Here is a 25,368-nt window from a genome sequence, read left to right on the forward strand (position 1 = left end):
CGCAAGTAACTATATAGCGCGGATAAAGCTGCAACAAGGAGCTATTACTGACGAGGTGTGTGAGAAAAGTAATGAGACTGACTTTTTACTTACTAAAGTTTTTCAAACAATAATATTATCCCTTTGAAAGTAGTTCCCTTGGGCAGCTATACACCGGCGGAGTCTTTGTTTCCACTCCTGGTACCAGCGCTGGAAGGCTTCAACTGGTAGGGCTTTTAACAGACAGACAGTTGGGACACGCCCAACTGTCTATCCGCCTGCACCTTGTGACATGGCGACTGACGAAAATATAGACTATGGATTTTTCAACATCCACAACATCCGTGGCAGAGGGTCCACGTAAAAACCCTCGTCCTGGAGAGCCTTTATCTTCGCAGACAAAGAGAAAGAAGAGTAGAATTTTGTGATAAAGAAAGGTTATAGATCTAGAAAGGAAGAAGGAAACGTCTAAGTTTAGACTGAAGAATAGTGGTTCAGTACCAAAATATTTAGTTATAAAGAAGAAAGACGGCGTTTTTTTCCCCGGAAACTAGCCCTTTCGTGATAGCTCGTGGCATCACCGAAGCTGCTGGAGGACCGGTTAAAGAGACAACGAAAACTGCAGTGGGACGTTTTGTGGAAACTGTCAATCGTTCAATCGTTGCGATTATTAAAAGCAGTGGATTTCAGAGATTCGGACAGACGGCGGCTCGTTGCAGAAGGAAGCATGCCGGCAGGAGATCCTCCGAGACTTACGGCGGAGGATCTGAAGACTCCATCTCCGAGGCCTGAGATACCTTGGAATTCGACATCGAGTTCTTTAAGAAGATAGAGAAAAGAAGCAAAAAAAGGATTGCCTAAAAAAAAACCAAGGCGATAGAATTTAAAAAGAGATTGATTTTATGATTCTACGAAGAATTTCTTTTAATAAAGATTGTGTTTTTATTTCTGAATAACATGAGAGTTTTAACATGTGTTTTTTTATGTTCTTTGAATATCTTCTATTATAAGTGATGTGTGATGTTAAGTGGGAAGGGCCCTTTACACCCTTGTCTATATGTGTTTATATTAATATTTTTAATATTAATGTTTTTTAATATTTTGTAATAGTGATTTTGATAACGTTTACTAGATGTGAATTTTATTGTATGACAACGTTTCGTAAGAAATGGTTTTTGTTTTTAAGTGGCAAGGACCATTACACCCTTGCTATTTTGTGTTTCTTTGGGGGTTTTAGTTCCATGACAAGTCTGTTTATTAGATGATCTCTATTGACAAGACAAGTCTACTGACTATGTCGCTCGTGTTTTTAATCAGGAGGGAAAAGTAGTTTTTTTCTTCTTTTTTTTATGTGGAAGTAGCTAATGACCACAGCAGTCGATGTTCCTAAAACTTAAAATATATATATATATATATATATATATATATATATATATACGTATATAATTATTATTTACTTGTTACTTCGTTGTACGAAGTAAAGGAAGTATTGAGATCGCGAAAAATTTCGGTTTTCAGATTTCAACGGAAGTATCCATTCTGACCATACCTGAATCCATTTTGACTAGTTTCGGCGTGACGTCTGTACGTGCGTATGTGTGTATGTACGCTCGTATGTATCTCCCATAACTCAAAATTTATTAGCAGTAGGATGTTGAAATTTTGGATTTAAGACCGTTGTAACATCTAGTTGTTACCTCCCTTTTTGACTGCAATCGAGTGAACCAAAAGTGTCCACAAAAGCCCAAAATCCAAAGAAAATTGGATTTTGGACTTTTCTTAACTGCACTAATAATCCCTCATTGAGAGCTTTTCAGCGATATATCATAAGTGGTACTTATTTTCATTGGTTCCACAGTTACAGCCAAATTAAATTTTAATTAATGAAATATCTGGATCTTAGAAGGGGAAGGCAAGTCGGTTTGAATCAGACGGTTTTATTTTTTTTTAAATTTAAATATATTGATTTATTAATAATTATTTACCTCTGATTGTAAAAAAAAAGTTTTACGATAAATAAAAATTCAATAATAACAATAAATAAAAAAAATATGGAAAAATATCAGAAGTTAGTAATGAAATAAAATTTTATGTATTTTTCATTTTAAAAAAAATGAGCATATATAATTTAATAGGCGTACAAGGAAGTCACGTGGTGTTCACATTAGATTTTTAAAAATAATAAGTGAATAAATATTCTTTTCAGCAAACATTGAACATTTATAAAATAAACTTTCAGTTTTTTACACGATTTATATGAGCGCCAAATATTCTTTGTTTGGCGTAAAATAAGCCCATTTTTGTATCTTGTAAACTCCCTCATAAGATGTTATTAATTTTTAGACGGGAATATATATAAGTATAATAAATATTTAATAATTATGACAAGTTTAATATTTTATTAAGATATTTTAATTCAAAATAGTACGATCTGATTTAATTACAAACGAAATCAGTTTGAAGAAAAAATCAAACAAAAGGCTTAGAAATATTTTTATTGCGTTACATAGATGCTGAATGTTATACCATTTTTTTTTTTTTTTGAAATCATTTGAAAGGAAAAATAGTAGAAATATTTTGATGTAACTCTAAGGACAATTTTCTAAGAACAGTATACTATACAAGAAAGAAAGAAAATAATAAGAGGGAAAATGTATGACGCAACATAGTTTAAACAATAAACTCCCCTCAGTAAAATGAAACAATATCGTTATAGATATTACACGGTTAAAACTACTGTAAAAGTTTAACAGAAAAAGAATAAAAGAAAAAGAGAGGGATGGACGCAAATAAGCGAGAGAGTAATATCACAAGAATCGCACCGCAGTTACGGAAAATAGACTACACTACACACAGTACATAGTGAAGTGGTGGTGTGTTTTGTTAATAGTCGTACATCGATAGTTGTACAGAGGGAATACAGAACGCTGTTAGTAGTGGGTAATAGTAGTAGTGTGTCAGTTTTTTACACGCACATATCAAACTATACTGTTTTAACTTATATACTCTCACTTACTCATATATTATATACTCTCAGTTACTCATATTGTTATACTATATTACTATATTGTATGTAGATACTGCACGTGTCATTGCAACCGCCCGCTAACACAGTTCATTATAATTTGTTATTGTTATACATATTAGTATTATTTACAAAATAATAATAAGAAAAAAAAACAGAACAAAACTTCATTTGTTTGTTTGTTTATTTATTACTAATTACGAAACTGTTGTTGACATTATTCACAATATGGAATCGTGTTGAAAGCGATAACAAAGAAGTGTTTTTAGTTTTTAGTTGTTTAGTTTATTGTTGCTGTTGTTATTTTATTATAGTTGAGTTTAATTTAGTGTTGTTGAGTGAATAAAAAGTATACTTGTGAAGTATAGAAAAAAGATAGAAAGGGATATAAAATAAGTGTTAATGTGAGATATTGACGGAGAATACTTCCTTCTTTTATTTTTTATTATTATTATTTTTTTTAATATAAATAATAAATACCGGATGTCTTTATTTGTTTAGTTTTCTTGTATATTCAATTTACATTATGTTATAAATATATTACATATTATTAAGGGGATTGAATTAAACAACTCTATGTAAAAAAAAAAAAAATAATAGTAATAAATAAATAAAAATTTGGGGCGGTTTTTTTCTTAACATAAAACGTTAACGCTATTTGAAAGAATATCTTGCGTCGTAGCGCGGCAGTTATTCGTATATTTTTTCTCTTCTTATTCACTCCCTCTCTCTTATTACAATTCTCCTAAACTCTCTCGCTTACTAAACACATACACACAAACACATACATACATATATATATATAAACTAACTCACTCACTCTCGTCCGTTATCGGCCACGTCATGGCAAACAAGTAAACAAATAAACAATAAACAAAAAGCAATCAAAACATGTGTTCTCTGTGTACATATGAGGCAGATGAGGGAACCAAACAACTCATATTTAAATAAATAAACGTTTCCCCCACTACATTACCATCATATAACAAACTATATACCTCGACAACGATTCAGACTTCTCTCTCTTATTTGTATACCGCTACACACCCTGAAGTGGGGACGCGGGACGAATGAGTGACGGTCTGTCTTTATGTTAGGTTAGAAATATCATTCATTTAGTCCAGTAACACTTCTCATATCGTTTTACGTCAATTCGATCTTATTTTTATTTTTTTCTTAATTTATATATATATATATATTTTTTTTTTTATGTGTTTTAGAACTATAATTATACTGAAGTATTAAAAAGTGATTAAAACATTTAACATCTTCTTTTTATAATTGTAGAAGAAATTACTATTATTAATTATGGAACATAATTATTAAAAAAAAGTTCTGTTTAGATTTGTTTTGCATTTTACTTAAAAAAATTCATAATACAAACACTTTGATAGTTATGACTGTACAAGAATTTTTTTTTTTTTTTGCTGTATAAGAAAGTGTCGTAACTAATTTATTAATGACGACGGGACGGTACAAATGTAAGTAGTTAAGTGTGTGATGAAATATTTTTGTCTTATTACTTGGTAGTTTACTAAGAAAGAAGAAAACATCGATGGACAACGGCAATATTATTATATTCTATCGATTTTTTTTCATAATATAGTTTGTGGACACGGCAATACTTTCTTTTTTTTAACTTTACTATTGTACTTTCTGTGTTTTAGTCGACAGTTCAGTTGTTAAAAAAAAAAAAGTAATAAAAACTTCACGCTGTAAATTTGATAAGTTATAAGTTTAATATTTACAATTTTTATTTCGTGCGTGTGGATGCATACAAATAAATAATACTATTTATTTTTTAATTTATTAAAAACATTTTAATTTAATAAAACATTTTTTTTATTATTATTATTTAAGAAAAGGAAAACTATCGTGGCATTATATCAAAACAATAATAATAATAATTAAAAATAAATAACTGACGTCATGTTGCCATCACCTAGATTACCTTTAACACCGACTTTGTTACAAGACCATCTTCAACCAGCTCCGTCCACATCTCCGACAGGCAGCGATTCTGAACGTTCACCGATACCTGCTGATTTATCAAGTACTGGCATTCCTGTCGGCGCTAATATGTCAACGTTAGATCATCATCATTTCTCTGGAACAATTCCTTTTTCGCATCTACCTTATCTGTATCATTACAGCCTACAAGCTCGACTGTTGCCGTATTTACATCAATTACAACTCGCACAACTCAAACAGGTGAGGTACTACAAAATAGTTTAAATTTATTTTAAGATGTTTTTTTTTAATTTAAATAATTTTCTTTATATCGGTGTTAATGTACATACAGAAGCTGAATGTGTTACCTATGTATTGTTTAGAACACGTTGATTTTAATGTAGTATTACATTTGTGTATACTCCCGTTTTTATACGAAAGTAAACCATATAAACAAATTATTTCGATTTGTGTTTAATTACGTATTCAGACATAATCTTATAACTATTTAACAAAACTTTCAGCATGAATTTATATATATATATATATATATATATATATATATATATATATATATATATGTAAATTGTCTCGATATTTGTTTGACGATGAATAATGAAGCTTCAATCAGCTGTATCATAATGACTAAAAAAAATTGAGGATTATATTTTTTTTATTCCCTGATCATTAATTTACACTATTTTATTTTAATTCTGAAATTCGATTTAAAAAAAAAATTGAAGAAAAGCTGTAGAGAAAAGTTCTTTCTTTTAAACTCCAATTGGACTTTAACTTATACGAAACCTTATCCATATATAATATTTAAGTCTATAATATAATATCTTCCAGATAATTAATCTTTTCTTTTACTAGTAAAAGCTTGGCCGTTTTTTCATTCATCTTCAATTAAAATAATTATTTCAGCAAGGGATAGTTTCCCTTTAAGATTGTTTTTTTTTTAATTGTTTGTTCGTTGGTTAGCGTAATAAAAAAAGTGCGTAGAATAAAATGTTTCATTTATCGATACAAACATACCTGTTTTTAAAAATAAATTTATGTATATATTATAATAACACATGACTTAATTATGTAAAAAAATTTTGTATTTTTCTTTTTGATATTATATTGGTTTACACGATACATTTTTGGCTAATTACACAATTACCGTTATTTAGGTTTTTCCATTAGATCATTAATTCCATTAATTAAAGTCTAACGACTAAATTTTACCGATCAGATATTCATTGAAAATATATGTGTGTGTTAGTGTCTGTCTGTGTGTGTGTGCGCGCGTGTATTTATAAACTGTATTAGCTAATTATACCTTTAATTAGAGTTTAAGTGAGTATTACAGTATTACAAAAAAAAGCTGATTAGCAACGATACCATCCGCTAACTCAGCCTATTTTATATACTTCATACCTCACACTGATTTATAACATACTATACTACTAAACCATACACACACACACACACCACGGCCACTGCTCAATATTCCTTCAACACAATTGAAGAAAAATAATGTGTTAATTTTATTTGAATTTACCGGACCGTAATAATTATCTTCTCTTTTTTTTAAGGAAAACAACTGGTATTACTGAAGCTTAATAAAGTGATCCGTTAAAAATACGATACCAGACATATTTTAACATAACACCGTATGTTTACCATAGTTTAAAAAAAAGTTAAAAGGAAAATTAATTAGTTATCGGCAAACTAGCTGAGGTTTACCGCATTGTTATTGAGTTTTGACAATCAACTGATATTAAAAAATCATATTTTTTAATAAATAAAAATTTAGTAAATAAGTATTGTAATCGCGCAAAATTTTGGTGTTCATATTTCAACGGAAATATCCATTTTCATCATCCCTGAATCCATTTTGACTAGTTTCTGCTTGACGTCTGTACGTCTAGTTGTATGTAGTTCGTAGTTGTACGTACGTGTAGGTGTATGTACGTATTCGTCTAGTTGTGCTCCTCGCCTTTTGATTACAATCAACTGCACCAAAAGTGTACAAAAAAGCCCAAAATCCAGAAAATATGGATTTTGTACTTTATCTTAACTGCTGTTAAGAAAGGTTTTCATCGAAAGCTTTTCAACGATGTATCATAAATATATGGTTCCAGAGTTATAGCCCAATAAAATTTAAATTAATGAAATATTTGGATCTTACAAAGCACATCGGTTCGAATGCGACTTCATTTTCTTTGTTTAACTTAAATATATGGATTTATTAATAAATTATTAACCTCTGATTGTAAAAAAAAATTTTTACAATAAAAAATATATGTACTTTAATAGGCGTACAAGGAAGTCATGTGGTGTTCACATCAGAATTTTTATGTTCAGTTTCATTATTACTTATCAGATTATTTTAGTTACCATTTTTTTTTTAGAATTAGCTGATTATCAGACATTTCTAAGAATACTGGAAAATTAACATAGTTTACCAATAACGTAACTGGTTTTCCTTTTTATTTATTTTTTAAAGATAGGATTATCTTTACTTCTTACTTTGACTGGCCATAATTTTTTTAAGGAATAATTTATCGAGCGTCGGTTAGTACCAAATTTTTTTTCTTTAAAATATTGTTCCTTATGCCCTACCCTAATATTTAAATTTTTATCCCCCTATTCCCGGCAACCTCCCTTTCTACAACTTTTGAAATTAGCTAATGAGTAAAAATATCGGGTCTTTTTTATTTCTCCCCATAATGGTGTTTTTTTAAGAATTTAAACTCATTTAGAAAATAATAATTGTTATTTTTTAGTAATTTGCCTACATATTGACATTAAAAATTAGATATAATAAGTTTTTAACAAAGCATTTTAATGTTTAGAGTTTATGCAATATCCTGTGGTATTTTTCGGAATCCGACAGCCACTTTTTTCAATTCTTTCTCCAAAATCAGTGGGTATTTGGAAGTATTTGCAGAGAAATTATAAATATAATCAACTAAACTTAACCTACGCTCGCTTTCCTCGCTAGTTAAGTTGGTTAAGAGCGTTGGTTAAGTTTGCTTAGATTATATTTACAATTTCTCTGCAAAACCTCCAAATACCCACTGATTTGGAAGAAAAAATATAAAATTAATACGTAGTACGTAACATAAAAAAAAACCATTGTGGGGGAAAAACAGAAAATACCCAAAATATTTTTACACTTTAGAGGTGCTACGAAAATTTTAATAATTCATCTTCAATCGTTTAAAAGTTAAAAAGAACTTTCTGAACAAAAGATTTATACAATATACATTTCATCTGATGATGAACACATGGGGTTTTCCTAAGATTAAGAAATGGAGAATTATATTAAATATATATAAAGTATTTGTGATACTTTTTCGTAAAAGGAAGTATTGTACTCGCGAAAAATTTCGGTATTCAGATTTCAACGGAAATATCCATTTTGACCATCCCTGAATCCATTTTGAATAGTTTCGGTGTGACGTCTGTACGTACGTACATATGTATCTCGCGTAACTCAAAGACGATTAGCCGTAGGATATTGAAATTTTGGATTTAGGACTGTTGTAACATCTAGTTGTGCACTCCCTCAAAAGCGTCCAAAAAGAAGCACATGGAAAAATCCAAAAATTTTGAGTTTAAAATTTTTCTTAACTGTAGTAAAAAGCCCTCGTTGAAAGCTTAACAACGATATATCATAACTTGTACTTATTTTCATTGGTTCCAAATTTATAGCCAAATAAAATTTTTATTAATGTTTAAATATTTGGATCTTACAAGAAAGTACATCGGTTAGAATCCGACTTCATCTCCTTTTTTTTAATTTAGATATATTGATTTATTAATAATTATTAACCTATGATTGTAAAAAATCATTTTACAATAAATAATTCAATAATAACAATAAAATTTGAAAAATAGGAAATAATATCAGAAGTTATTAATGAAATAAAATTTTATGTACTTTTCATTTAAAGAAAAAGTGTATGTGTAGTTTAATAGGTGTACAAGGAAGTCATGTGGTGTCCACATCATATTTTTTTCGTTTAGCTTATTAGATAAAATAAACTGTCTGATTACCAGTAATAAATCAGCAATGCATGAATATAACGATTTTAATGAATAATAGAAAAATAAACTGAAAACATGTGTTTTTGCCTTTTAATTTATTTTAGTACTGAATTAGATCGGTCTCGATCTGACGCCTATCTCCGAAATAACAACCCTTACTTTAATTATGTTTGTTCCGTATGGATCTGATTTTAGCGTTGTTTTGTCCGATGCAATTATTTTATCGTCTGAAACATGGTATTTAAAGCAATTCTTATTTCAATTTCGCTTGTTTTCTTCCTAGAAAATTAGGAGGAATGCCTTTTTTAATACGAGACAACATTTTGTAGGATTTCTTAAACAATATACTACTATTAGTAATTTTAAAGAAATTTAAATAAAAATTGTAATTTTCTTTTCCTGTTGTAACAGAAATTAGAAAAGGAAATTTATAACATATAGTCCAATTACTGTTTATTATTATCATCATCATCACAATCGCTCAGAGTTGCTTTCTCTGAGATTAATGATGTTTTTTAGAAGGTTTCTGTGGTGAAGAAATAGAAGGTGGAGCTTATAAATCTGAAATTCAACTTGTATATCGGTGGGCCGACATACTGATATTTATATTAATGAAGTAGTTATTATTTGTATTAATGAAGTTTTATATATATATATATAAAACGAATAAAATAACAAGTGAAAAGAATTTCAGCCGGTGTTTGATTTTTTTTTTCATGAATTTTTATTAGTAATATTTAGAATATTTTATTTGTTAACTACTCCGTAAAATTTAATACAATAACATTGTACAACAAAAGAAAATTGAAAAGTATAAATACATTATGTTTATTGAACGTTCAACAATATTAAAATAAATAATAATAACCACAACAACAAATTTTTTATTCGTTTTTATAAATAAAAACTTCTATCTCTTGAAATAAATACAAGTGCAAAATATAGCATTATATTGTAGGCCTGCATGGATTTTATGAATTTATTATACTTGTTATATTATATTTTTTTTAGTGATCGTTATTTATTTAATACAAGAGTATCTTTATAGTCTATATTGATTTTTTACATCAATTGTACAAATTTTGATTCAGACTATAAGTTTACAAAATTAAACGGATGATTACATTAATAATTCTTTTTTTTTAATTTACAAAATATTACGTAATTTTAAAAATAATTTGAATTAAAAGAAATTTGAATTTTTCTTTTTTAAAAAGTGCTATAGTGTATGTAAAACTCAGAAAAGAACGGATAGTCTTAAGAATTACAGTTTTGCCATATTTACTGCTGTAATGTTCAATTACTCGTGTTGAAATGAGTATAAAAGATGATAATAATTATAATGATGATTATCTTGCCGCGGTAGATATAAGAGGTTTCATTTACTGACAGAACTACATACATACTAATGAAATTTATTTTAAATTTTACTTTTCATTTTATTTTAATTATGTGCAATTTATATATTTCACCGCTAAAAATGGAGTAACATTCCGAAAGCGCTAGTTAAGTAAGTGTTCTTACCGTTTTATTCTGACTGTATCTGGTTGTTACAGTATATAACTGTTTTAAATTATTTCATTTGATATGTTGGTAAATATAATGTTTGAAAAAATAATACATATATATATATATAATTTATTGAGTTTTGAAAATGTTCCTAGAACCTTATAATACGAGTTTGTACACATATCAGTATAACCCTGTTGTATCGGTGTTTGTACCAATGTTTGTTTAAAAAAGGTTCGATTTATTCTGTTACCATTATACTTATTGAAATTTAAACTACGCTTTATGCTAGAATAATCCAGATAATTCTACTATTTAAACAACGTAGTTAAAACCGAGAAAGCATATCGTATTTTAAGGTTCATTTTTCATTTAGCAATGTTTTGAATCGCTGACTAAATAACGTTCTATAATAGATGTTTAGTTTCTTTGAATCAAATGTGGTAAATAGATTTTTGTAACTCCATTTATTAAAATTGAATAATCTTTTCTTAAGATTTTAGGGTTTTAATAGAAAATCGAAACGCTTCTCATTTTTCAAAGGTGATCGACATAATTTCAGATAGCGATCTCTATTTTTTTGTACAGTTAATTATTTTTGTAAATCGGTAAGAACGCATTCTATTTTCAGATTTCATTTGCTTTTCGTACAAAACTGAAGCGATTTCATTTTTAAAATTTAAATTTTGTCCCAAGCCCACCGGGCTGGTCTACTTGTTGCAAATCAGTTGTTTAACAGCTGATTTCTAAAATCGAAGATTCTTAGGTTCATATCCTAGTAAAATACGGTTGCTTTTGTACGGATTCGAATACCAGATAGTGGATACTGGTGTATTTTGGTGGTTGGGAATCAATTAACCACAAATCTCATGAATGAGGACTTTTTTTTAAGCACATCCAAGGCAATTGGTCTTTATGCTGTTAAGCATAACACAATCACGTTGAAGTGCCGTGGCAGCAGTCTCTGCCCACTGTATCTTGCTCCTCTCCCAGGAGCTTATCCGTCGGGGTCCTCCCGCTTCATTGAAACACGCCGACCTCCTCTTCCAGATTGCCGAAGCGTTCCTCCGCTGAAGGGCTACCCTTCCCGGCCGTACCCTGCCTATCAGATCCAGACTTCTTTGCGCACGTCCTTCATGCTCCCCGCGCGTTTTCAGCATACGTCGAGAGTCCTCTATGCCATCATCGGGGAGCCCCCGATCCCCCACTCTTGCGTGTTCTGGCCGACGGCCAGAACACCCTAGCCGTAGGGACTACCTCTCTTGCCTTGCATGGCGCCACGTTTCATCCCGTCGTCGCTTTTTTTCTTTTTTTTTAAAATAAAAACAGGTCTTCACCCTCTTTAGCCATTCAGAGTCCACCTCCATTTGGAACTAATTTTTGATTCTGCCTGTTCTTTGCTGCTGCGGTAAATCCATGTGTCTTTACCCGGGTCCGTAGTTACCCTCTTATGTGACTGCCTCTTCGTCCAACGTATGGGACTTTTCCTTAGCTTACTTGATTCCATACCCAATAACATAATAAGTAATTGGCTTAACATAATACACGGAAATAAACATAAACATAGGCATGAAGATAAATAAAATACAATGTTGAGTGATTTCTTAACACTTATATAGTTTGAAGACACTTCTTATGATACAGTGGATTTAAGTAATTTTCAATTCTGCGTTCAACCAGTAGGGTAACAATGCTGTTCCCTTCCCCTTACCTGCATTTCTGTTTATCCGGGTACATCCAGCCTAGATCATTTTTCCCATCGTTGTGTGCAGGACATCAGCCGCACCGAAGCTATGTGCTTCTCTTCTCGTATTGATTCGTGGCTAGTATAATTAGTCATAGTCTAACGCAGTGATATAAACGTAATACAGCTTAATTCTAATAATAAATTACACAATAGTATCCTTTAATTCCACATTGTTACATTTACCTGGTTGTGACCAGATATTTTTATTTTCCGTATTACGCCACAATAGATCTTAACCTAGCGAAAATGCTTATACCAATAATATGGCTTAATTCTAACGATGATGCCACAGCAATGTAATTTACGACCGGGACTTCTAAGTCCCTCACTGTTTCGTCTCTTGATGCCTTATCCGGAAGGTTCATGACAACATACATATTTTAAATCCGTCCCCAGAGTTAGGGTTAATCTTGGCTTTCCGGCTCGACCGGTCATCTCTACCCTGTACTAGACTATCTATAGCCTGTAGTTTGTTTTATGAATCTTAAGCCTAAAAATAAGCATAAACATTTCACTTTTTTCTTCGTGGGAGGAGGAAAAATCTACTGCCAGACGCCCAGCAGCCCGTACTACTGGGTTGTGAGGTTTCCCGCCAAAAACTCACTAAGCGGGGATTCACTAAAAATCTCCCCTCCAAAAAAACATTTCCCGGTACCCAAAGTAAACATTTTACTATTTTTTTTTTAACCTCCAGGACAACCGTTTGCATTGCTTCAGAGGATGAAGTGAATACCCATTTTACTTACATTTATATAAGTTCACATGTAAAGAAAATAAAAAATGAGATGGTTGCATTTGTTTTCCATTTAAAAGTTTCTCCGTACGTGGATCTATGCTAGAAACACACAAAAGCAAATTGTTTTCGAGTAATAAAAGACGATTCCTACATTTAGTTTTTAGCACAATCATAGGTTAAAAACCCTTTTCACAGAGATAAAACGTGGCGAAAGGGACTAATATTTTCAATCCTTTTATGACTAAATATCCTTATTCACTTCGACGAACAAGCCAAAACGTATCTAAATTTTTAGATGTGACATTTCATCGACAGACATTTCGATGAGATGGCCGTGAGTTTCAACCGGTAACTTAACAGTTGCAACAACGTTTTCACTAATTGAAGCCATCTCTTCGAGAAATCATTTTTATCTTCCGGGAAATACTCCGCCAAATGAATTTATAGTACACGGAAACGGATCTTCTTGCTATCCAAACTGTGATGAATAATAGTGTTTCATTATCCAAGTTTTTCTCAATATAATCGGAAGTGAGGGAAAACATATCAACAAGATTTTACTCTTTGTAGGCGAATAATGCAGATACATTTTGTCCAGTGTATGTCATAGGTTTTAGTAACTTATAAAAACATCAAAAAAATATTGTTGTGATGTTTGACCAGGTATTGATTTGCAAAACAACATATTTTCTCTTATTGTTCTCATTCGCATTCATACCTCTCAAAACATGAGAAATGTTTGATTCATCAAATTGAATGCTATAAAATTTACCTGAACTCACTCGCTGATCGCGAACATTGGCAGCCATGTCATCGATTCACCTTAATACTGTGTCGTTAGAAAGCGGAATTTTTTTAACTTTGTTTTGCTTTTTTCACGCCTATTAAAACACCAGACCATATCAATTGCAGCAGGCAATACAGGTTTTCTGCGATTGTATGGTGTTTGAACATCTTACTTACTTTTAATGCTACAAGATGCTTCAAGTGTAGTTTTATCAATTTGGCTTGATTTACAAATATAAACTTGTTGATTTCTCAAAGTATGTAATTCTCTTTTGAAAAATTCCAGGGGTTTGCTTTTATGATCCGGATGTTTTGCGTCGAAGTGTCGAATTAATTTTGATGGCTTCATGCTTTCATCGGAGAGGATTTGAAAGCATACAACGCACTGTAGGTTTCCATCCAATCAGATAAAACCATAATTTAAATAACTGTCATTGTACAATCTTATCATTTTATCAATCGATTCACTGTATGTAAATGGCTCACTTCATTTATTCACAAATTATTCATTTTGCATAAGAATCTAATTGAAAAAAAAAACAGTTACACCGTTAGACCCTACACTAAAAAACCAAAACCTCAATTATTATTATTATTTTCAATGAAATTATGCTTTTAAAAATTAAATAAAGGCATCAGACGCACGCTTCGCATTCGAAACTAATCCGACGTTCTGTACCCCTCACGCCTCTTTTATACTGCTAATAACACAACATGTTCAAACGTATCATATTCATGTTCAAATATGACGCTCTCACAGCGAAAAGTTGTCCTGATTTTGTAATGAAATCTCTATACTACACTTTAATCGAAACCAGACTGCAATATGGGATATCGATATGGGGTGGTGCATCCCTTGATCGTGGTACAAAAATATATAATCAGGATAATCTCTAAGAAATCTCACATGACGTATTCGTTACCGATTTTTCGACAGTGGGACTTAATACCTTCTTGTTTTTTTTTTTTGAGGTGGAGGAACCCCATTTACGAGCGCCGAAGCAGTGTCGGACTCGCTAACAGGTTTCGCAAGCTGTTACAGAAAATGCGTATGTATTCCTGCGCACTACCGACTAAACCTCCACCCCTGGCGATCCCACCTCCTGGGAAACCGCTAATAAAGCTTTACTTCAGGAGAGGGGTTAGCGCCCACACACACATTCGGTCTCCACAAGCAAACATCATCCATACCAGACCACTACACGCACACCACACATACCTAAAGGAGGAAAACATCCAGAAAAAATAGCACACCTAATTAAGACGTACTACACACATTTATACATTCATACAATCAAGTCAACACAAGATAAGCGCACAACAATCAGGAAGACATAGCCACAAGACGTAACTTATCCACCAAAGCACACTCAAAAGTTAATTAAATTTCCATAATTTCACCCAGAGTACACAAATACACATACACAACTCAACTACTTACCAGCTTATTACTTACCCACACGACCGTCAGCCATAATAGCTAAAAACGTGAACAACGCCCTCAGAAACCGGAAGCGGTGTGTCCACGGCCTCACCGCGGGACTTACTACCCATAATATACCTATATTTTTTCAAGGCCTTAGAAATCTTTTTTATCAAAAGTGGACAAAAACAACAAAATTGCTGTTGGCGAGTACACAACCTACGATCGCTTGAGAACTTTATACCACCTAGATTAAATAGAAAGATATTTCGTAGGATATACCTTTACATAGCTCATAGACCTTACAACACAATACCCGATGAAATAAAGAACTTTATTTATACAGAATTTAAATCTAGTATTAAACGATGGCTTTTAAGAAAAGATAATGTTGACTGTTTATTTCGTTAAGCTGATATGATGTGTCTTCTCTATACAGATATATATTCTTCTGTTTTAGCTACAAACATTTGAACAAATAAAATAAATGAAATTTAGGTGAGTATTTTGGAGTGTTAAAGTACCAGAAACTTCTATTATTATACAATTCTTATGGTATCAAGGTTTACGGGCATAGGTCGGATGTTAATTCTTATTGTAAATAATGAGTATGAGCATTATTTCATTTATTTTTGTTATAGGCAGCATATTGCCTTTATGTTATATATATATATATATATATATATATATATATAACAAAAAAAAAAAAAAAAACTATATTTATTCATATTTTATTATATAATTCATATATGCAATATATATTATTTTATTTAATGCAATTAAAGTACGTTTGGTAACTCCCATTCAGGTTTTTCTCGGGCTAGTAAAGGCAGTTACTTTTATACGGATTTGAATACTAGATCGTGGATACCGGTGTTCTTTGGTGGTTGGGTTTCAATTAACCACATATCTCAGGTGTGGTCAAGCTGAGACTGTACAAGACTACACTTCATTTACACTCATACATATCCTCATTCACCCTCTGAAGTAATATCTAAACGGTAATTCCCGGAGGCTTAATAGGAAAAGAAAGAAGAAGGTTTTTTCTCGGGAATACCTAATTTTTCTTCACCTTTAAAAGAAACTGTAACAACAAATTGTGTCAGAAAAGAGAAATTAGAAACTTTAATAATGCTACTAGTTTTGAAGTACAATTAACAATTAAGTGATATAAAACTTTTTTGTATGAAAATACAAATAATATAATAGTATTATGTAGTATGAAATTATGTATTCATTATATACTTTTTTTTACTTTCTGGGGATCGTGAAACTAAAAAGGTTGAAAATAACTGCTCTGGTGTGATGAAAGTAATACTCTGATGAGTGAATAAGGAGAGGGGAGAGTTTAATAATTATTACATTAGGAGTAAGCTTTAAAACAGATAAGTTTGCCGTGTCGGTTCATTAGTTCTTAATAAGATTACCCCGGATAAAAAAAATCAATCTATCTTTATGTAATTGCATAGATTTTACGATGCATGAATTTATTTCAAAATATACAGTCTACAAACACTACGCCCTGAGTTATCAACCTACTTTAAAAACATATGACAGATAAACGGTTTTACAAGGTATGAAAATTATTTTAAAACTTGTGAAAAAGATGACGTAATAAAAAGTATAATTATTCTAACCCTCTTTTATCACAGAATTTTTTGCCAATTGTATTTCCAAATCCTGATCTGCTTTTTGAACCCCACAAAGGGGAAAAAAGTTACTTGTGAGAAATTTAGTAATAAAAAAGTATTGTTACACGTTTTTACAACAGTGGCGTAATTTAAATGTGTAATTTCATGTTTGTTAGCTCAAGTACTAAAAAAAAAATGTTTAATGAAAAATAGATATTAAATAAATAAATCTAGTAAATAGATGTTTTGGACGACACAACGAGATTGCGCAACTTAGATTATAAAAATCTCATGCGCTGAAATACCGATTCGCGATGGAAAAATCTGCAACTTGATATCGCGTAAAGTTGTTCGCGTAGAAGAGATTGCAGGTGACACAGTCTGCTAACACACGTTGGTTTAATTAGTCGACAAATCACCATGTTGCATATCTTTAAGTGGTATAAACCCCGTGAACAAATTTTTGCAACATAGTGTTATAGAACTGTGTCCGCTTGGCGTTGCACATTAAATACAGATTGCTATGTAAGTTAGTAGAACTTTTTTTTCCCGGAGTGGGAAAATTTGTCTGAACCAAATGCCCAGCAGCCCGCACATACTGGGTGTGTGGGGTTCACTGCCTATGCGGTGGGACCCACTCCCTCTCGCAGGGTGGTGCTGGAATTGAGGTAAAGGCATAACATCAGCACCACTCGCGTTAGCTGAACTGTTTAGCGAATTCATTTGTTGTAAATCTGAATGCGGCTCTATAAGACAAATGATTTATGTACGTTTTCACAATCGTTTACACGAAACTAACTTTAAAAATGTTTATTTCAAATTCAGACAAGTATAAATTCTAGAATACTCTTGGACGTAACGGTTCAAAAATTCAAAAAAATTATCATTCTCTGTTGATTTTAAAACAAATTTGTTTTAAAATTTTTTCCTACGATAACCGGTTTATTAAACGTGCCTAAGTCGTTCATGTTTTAAAACCTTCAATTTGAGGAACTCTTTCAGAAACGTTCCAGGTGTTGTCGAATCGTTATTTGGATGATTCGGATGTTGTCAGTCAGGTTGTAAATACGGTTTACTGCCTTATCTGGTATCTCAGTCTTTCATTTTGAAGTACAATAGTAACAGACCAGCGTATAATTTACTGTACCGTACTACAAATATCTATAGTCATTAGTTTCAGTAGAAGTTGTCATTTCTTTAGAAAAAGTTTAATTTGTTTTAAGAAAGTTAATCAAAGGAATTCTTTTCTGTTTTACGGACAATTACATCTTTATTTTTCAATAAATTCATAATATTTATTTAGGGTAATGTTAACGATTAGTAAAGTATATTTTATGATTATTGAGTAGATTGCAATGTAATGCAGACCGTAGCCCGCTTAGCTAATACAGTTGTTGTAATAGGAAAGAAAATCTGATTTACGGTCGTATGGCAGAAGAGTCCTGATTATTTAGTGTACAAGAAAAACATATTTAAAGATCAATTAATTTCTTGTTTGAAATGTATTATTCATACTTCTGTTTCAACGATATTTATTGATCGAATTAACTATTATTGTTTGTTTTCTACCTATTAACTTGAGTTTTCTCCAAACACCATGTTCAGACTGCAATACAAGGTTAATCTCTCACCGAGAGTCTACAGACTATGATAAATATGAATACCATTACGTGCGTGTATTACAGTCTTGTTTCTGACTCACATTATGAGGAATACAGATAAGCAAATAATTCAATAAACTAAGTTTTATATTAATAAAATTGAATTATCGTTTTGTAAATGAAATTTTGTAAACTTTTCTATTGCTATCTCATACAAATAGCTACTGTTATTTTTTGTGGTAATATGTTTGTTTCGATATAACTTTAAATTCCACTGATCTGATTTGAATTTAACTTTGGCTGTAGTAAAACCCCAAAATGAAGGAAACACGAGTAAATGTCTAATCACATATTTTTTATTTGATGATGAAGAATGTAGAAATTATAAATCTCATATACCACCTTGAGAATGTAGGTTAACTGAATTGTTCAGCGAAATCATTCGTTGTAAATCTGAATGTGGCTCTTTAAGACAAATGCAACTGTTTTATTTCGTTTTTCACAAAACGAAACAAAATTTTAACTTTCAAAATGTTTATTTCAAACCGAGAAATAAAATTTATTTTATTTCACGAGTAATATATTTATTCTTCAATGATTAAATCGAGTTCACCTAGTTCTTTTTATGGCCATTAGTACAGGTCGATCGATTAAGGAGCGGACTTGAATCCTCAGAGGAGTTTAAAGTAACCTAGGACTACATATTGACTATCCTGCTCGCAGTTTTTCTTATTGCAGGATGAAAAGAATCAAACAGTTTAGCTTTACTGCAGGAGTTCTAGAAACTGAGACGCAGCATTCCGACTTTATCTGTCAAAGGAAATTAGAAACTGAAGAAAAGAATTTTCCGACTCTTAAATTTTCGTTAAGTTATTTCCAAGGATTTACTTACTTGTCTTCATCAAACAGCAAATTTTGTTGTAAATTCTATTTCATTTCATGATCCGCGTAGATGTATTATATAATTACCGAATCAAACACGGTAATTACAGTTACCACTCGCGAAAACATTTCGAATTTTATAATGATAACTTAGTGATTTTTGAAGACGAAGGAAATCTCTATTTCCTAATTGAAAATTTAGTCTTAAACATCGTTTTTTTTTTAATCCCCGCACTAATTCGTAAATTGTTATTTTATTATTATTTATTATTGTTGCTACTATTTTTTTTGTTTTTTGGATGATTAATTCACCATATAAATTTCGAAGCTTGTGCATAGGAATATGAAATGAAATTTTGTAGCATATGAAAAATGCCATGCCTCACCGGGATTCGAACCCAGGACCTCCGGTTGAAAGGCCGAAACGTTACCACTCCGCCACGAGATCGGCAAATTATTATTAATTATGAATACCTCATAAACAAATACGGGTTAGCTGGCTGTGTTAAAAAGCACGCGAGTTGAAGAAAGTTTTGTAACTTTAAAAAAAAAAAGCTGACAACTCTATTGTTTCTGATGTACGGCTTACAAACACACATACACACACACACACACACACACACACACACACACACACACACACACACACACAGAGAGAGAGAGAGAGAGAGAGAGACATACACACACAACTTATTTTAAAATATTTATCATTTTATTTAAATATAATATGTTTTAGTTTATTTAATTCAATGATCCTAATTAAAGCGCGCGCTTATACCGTATTTAATTCGCGCGGGTGTGACGTTACTAGTGGTGACGGCCGATACTAACTAAACTGATCTAATTTCACAACTTACATAAAACAAAATTCGCTGGTACGGTCGGTAGCTGGTGTAGCCGCGAGGCTTAACGCGCCAGATGTCTTGCCCACCCTGGTTAATCAATCAATAATTTTGAAAAGTAAATGATACTGTTGGTTGTGGACTATTTAATATCATTTCGTCAGGGAACTTTAATGCAAGCGGTTTAAATTGGCAGGATCACTAATTTTTTTCTATGTCAAACTTAAGGTCTGCTCTATCATCAACTTCTTGAATTTAATAGTAGTAGATCAGATCAACATACATGTAAAAGGTAGATCAGTGCTTAACTTGATAATGAACAATTGCTGCAACGTTAAGTTTGAAAACAGTTTTGATTACATTGTATTGCTGGATGTACACCATAACCCCTTGTTGTGTGTTGAAGAACTTACCAACCTGTAACTATGATTTTATGAGAAGTGACAGTCCTGTCTTATATAAGCAACCATCTAACAGTAATTGGAATACTATCCAGCTAGCTGTTAACCTGGGGAATGTGGTTAACATAATATTCCCTTTAAGACACCAAAGCCAAGTAAATACCCGGGTTGGTTTTCTTTGCAACTTATTCATTGCCAGAAATTGAAGAAGGCATGCACAAAATTTAAAAAGGCTAGTCTGAATGTCAATTAAAATGAGTTTTCCAAGTTAAGAAAATAAGTGCGGCACTTGATTGGGTATGATCAAGAGCACTCTGAAAGTTGAAAAGGATCTTTCAATCAATCCTCCCAGGTTTTGTGGGTTTTTCTTGTTAAGTAAATACCACTGCAATTCTTATGATACTGCTGCCTGTTGGTGATGAGGTAACTATCTCATTATCAGATCAGAAACTTCTGATCCCGCTAAGTTGTGTGATGATATTTTGAATCTGTTTATCAGAATTTGATATTGTTGATAGCAAATATTCAAACAATGTGTATAATTGTCTTGGAGTGACAAATTTAACTTACTAAGGTTGATAAGCTTTGTGTGCCTATTAAATGAGATAGATGAGCCCAGGCTGTGAGCTTGGGTGGTATTCCTTCGCTTTATTATTAAAGGTGTTGATATTGTCACGCCTATCTTAGCACCATTATTCAACTGGTGCTTAAGCATTTTTGTTTTCCCTTTACTCTGGAAGAGAGCTGCTGCTACTCCCAGACCTAAAAAGGGTGGTAAGAGCATATCTAATTTCTGACTTATTGCTATTTTACCCAAACGCTTTGAAAAAGTTACTTTCAAATATTTTTACAACTATGTCTATAATCTCATTTCACCTCATCAGAAAGTTTATGATGGGCTATTCTACTACTTCCGATTTTCATAGTTTTTTTTTATCTGTTATCGGTCCTACGGTTGAAAGACAAGATCAGATCAATGGTGCTTATCTCAACTTGAAGGCTTTTGATAAAATGTTTTGCTAAATCTTTAATCTTAAACCTTAAATTTTGATAAATTGGTTGTTCTATAAATTCTCTTTATTGACTTTAGCAAAAGTACTGGTTTTTGGGTTCAGTCTTACTACTGGAAAAATCATTCAATTTACATTTCTGAGGGGCCATTTCTAAAAAACATTGTTGCTAGATCTGATGTTCCATAGGGTACTAATCTTAGCCCCTTTCTTATTTAAATTTTTATTAATGACATTGTGGAAGTGATCACCTATGATTACCTGTGTTTGTAGATGATATCAAAATATACTCTACAATTAATAGCATGGATGATCATTGCAAACTACAAGACTGTATTGACAGAGTGATCAGTTGGGCCAGTAGTAATAAAATGCCATTAAATCTCGGAAAATGGTTGTTGGTAATTTTCTTGTAAGACAAACATTTCTGTTTTTAAATATATGATAGATACCCAATGCGTACACAGGAGAAAGGCATCAAGAAACTCAGTGTGCTTTTTATTTCAAACTTCTTTTTACGGTGCACATTAGCTTAATTGTCAGCAAAGGAAGAAGGAACCATGGATTAATCAAGTGGATAGTTGATACTTTGGGAATATCGATAGTTGCTCTTTGCTGTATAAATCTTTGTATGGGATCATCTTGAATTCTCATCATTTATTTGGAATAGAGAAACAGTTTGCTCAGTTTACTTGACTGAGAGAATCTAACAGTAGTTTATTACTTGAATGGAAAAAAAATTCCCCAATCAACTAGTAAATAGGAATAGGTTATGTGTGATGACTTAAAACTATCAACTTTTTTATAACATTGGATATTTTATGGATTTTTTTTTATTGGACATTGTATTTTTCAAAAGATATTGAAAGGTGAGAGCATAATTCCTATGGATATTGGTCTGAGACCATCTGTGTATGGTGTTAGAAATTACAATAAATATAAACCTAGAATTATAAGTGACTGGTCACCCACTGCCAGATATATTGCAAGTGTTAGCGACTGTGTTATAGTGGATCTTTCAGTGATTTATTTGATTTTAAAAAGAGACTACTTAGAACTTTTCTACATATTAAGTAAAATCCTGATTAATGAAACTGATAAATCTTTTCATTCAATTTTAATTTTTTTATTACATAGTATATTCTATTTATGATTTCTTAAATTTTGTTTAAGATAAATAATTTTTAATAGTTATGAACATTATTCTGTAAGTTGGGCAGTATATAAAAATATTAAATTGTTCTATTGGCCCATTGCATCCTTTCTCACACTGGATGGCTGCTTTCTGTCCTCTGTAGGTGGATTAGAGTAGAAGGGTTGTTGGGAGGCCATTAATTTTTTTATTTTTTAAAAATAATTAATTTTTCTTCTTTGGCTTCTTTACCCGAGTTTGAATCCCAGTCAGGCATGGCATTTTCACACGCTAGTTGTCATTTATCTCATCCTCTGAAGCAATACCTAACGGTGGTCCTGGAAGTTAAAAAAGAAAGAAAAATACTTACTGCACTGTAAGCTATAAAGGTATGTGCAGTGCAAAAAATAATTGTGATTCTAAGTGAGGCATGCTTTTATTGGGCGAGAAAAAACAATATAATATGTTATTTCAAGATGAAGAATGTTTTTATTCCATTTAGTTTTTAATGTCATGACTTTGTAGAGTAACTTTTAAGTTAATATTTGCAATTACAAACAGCATACAAAGATTACTTTTAAAACTTTTCTACTGTTTCTGTAGAGGAAGTTTCCCAAACATTTTTTGCTGCCTGGTCCTTGAAAAATAAAAAGTTAGAATTATTTTATTGTTATTTTTGTTTTTATTGATATTGTTATTTCTAGGTCACCATGACTAAGTGAAGTTTTACATTTGTAAATAACTGACAAAACCTTAGTAGATTTCCATTTTTTTTTGTCTTCAGTCATTTGAATGGTTTGATGCAGCTCTCCAAGATTCCCTATCTAGTGCTAGTCGTTTCATTTCAGTATACCCTCTACATCCTACATCCCTAACAATTTGTTTTACATATTCCAAACGTGGCCTGCCTACACAATTTTTCCCTTCTACCTGTCCTTCCAATATTAAAGCGACTATTCCAGGATGCCTTAGTATGTGGCCTATAAATCTGTCTCTTCTTTTAACTATATTTTTCCAAATGCTTCTTTCTTCATCTATTTGCCACAATACCTCTTCATTTGTCACTTTATCCACCCATCTGATTTTTAACATTCTCCTATAGCACCACATTTCAAAAGCTTCTAATCTTTTCTTCTCAGATACTCCGATTGTCCAAGTTTCACTTCCATATAAAGCGACACTCCAAACATACACTTTCAAAAATCTTTTCCTGACATTTAAATTAATTTTTGATGTAAACAAATTATATTTCTTACTGAAGGCTCGTTTAGCTTGTGCTATTCAGCATTTTATATCGCTCCTGCTTCGTCCATCTTTAGTAATTCTACTTCCCAAATAACAAAATTCTTCTACCTCCATAATCTTTTCTCCTCCTATTTCCACATTCAGTGGTCCAACTTTGTTATTTCTACTACATTTCATTACTTTTGTTTTGTTCTTGTTTATTTTCATGCGATAGTTCTTGCGTAGGACTTCATCTATGCCGTTCATTGTTTCTTCTAAATCCTTTGAGTGAATAACAATGAATATCTTCTCTTCATTGTTACTTTGCTTTTAGGTTTTTTCCTTCAGTTCATTAATAGCTTATTCCATTTTTAAACAAAAAACAACTCTATTTATTTAAGTTAATAATTTTAATAATTCATTCATTCAAAAATCTTCCCTGATTATTGATTTATTTCAATGTTTATCATACTATGAACATTATGATCATTCATGTTTACTCACTCCAAGGAATTTATTGTTTCACTCCAAGGAAAATAAGGAGTTTAATTATTTAAAGCTCTCTGTTAAGGAGTCAAAATTATATGTTATAGTAAATTTTAAGGTTTAATTATTTCTGATAATATATTTATTTTTAATAAAATGTAATTCATCATTTCTATTAATATTTATGTTAACTATACCTTGTTTTCATAAGAATGTGTAATCAGTTGATCTTCAGTTGCAAACAGCTGCTGCTTGTATGATGTGTTAAAAAAGTGAGACAGACAATAAATGAACTTGAAGTTCAAGTCTATCACTGATTAGAGAGTGTCAATACACATCTAGACACTTCCTCAACAATCCTCAGAAATGTAAAAACTGAAAAATTTTAACTATACACCATTCAACCAGACTCTCTCTGGAAATTAGAGACTCTCTTTGGTATGGGAGGAATAAATTATGAAAAAATTTGATTAACCATTAGTTGGGAAACTTTTATCTCAGATTTGTCACAGACAACGCTTTAAATATGTTGTATTTTATACTTTATTTTTTATAGTATGTTTCATTGGATAGGTTAAACTTGTTATATATATAAAATTTATCATTAAAATTTTATACATCTGTTTTGTTATTTTGTAAATAAAATAATAGTACATATGTTATTTAGTATAAACAAGTGTAATATTATATACATATCATTATTTGTTATTTCTATATTATATTGATGATATTGTGTTTGTATTTTATTGTAATTGCATTGGTTATATTTACAAAATAAAATATAAACAAGACAAAATGTTATTGTTGAATTGTATATTATTTATTTTCATTTGCGTACATTTATATGGTTACATTGTTTATTGTATTATACTTTGAGGTGTTTTGTGTGTGTGTGTGTGTGTGTGTGTGTGTGTGTGTGTGTGTGTGTGTGTGTGTGTGTGTATATATATATATATTATATTA

The 25,368-nt window shown here is 31.3% G+C and overlaps 1 protein-coding gene across 1 annotated transcript in view; it reads left to right on the top strand.

Moving 5' to 3' along the window:
* Positions 1-4,350: 4,350 nt before the first annotated feature.
* The window catches only part of LOC142329297 (uncharacterized), a 51,518-nt gene continuing 30,500 nt past the window's right edge, over positions 4,351-25,368 (top strand). The window contains exon 1 of the mRNA XM_075373743.1: positions 4,351-5,215. Within this exon, the coding sequence (XP_075229858.1) occupies positions 4,934-5,215 (282 nt within the window). The 5' untranslated portion in view covers positions 4,351-4,933. The remainder of the gene's footprint in view (positions 5,216-25,368) is intronic.

The sequence above is a fragment of the Lycorma delicatula genome, chromosome 8, assembly GCF_047948215.1.
Source record: "Lycorma delicatula isolate Av1 chromosome 8, ASM4794821v1, whole genome shotgun sequence".
Taxonomy (NCBI): domain Eukaryota; kingdom Metazoa; phylum Arthropoda; class Insecta; order Hemiptera; family Fulgoridae; genus Lycorma; species Lycorma delicatula.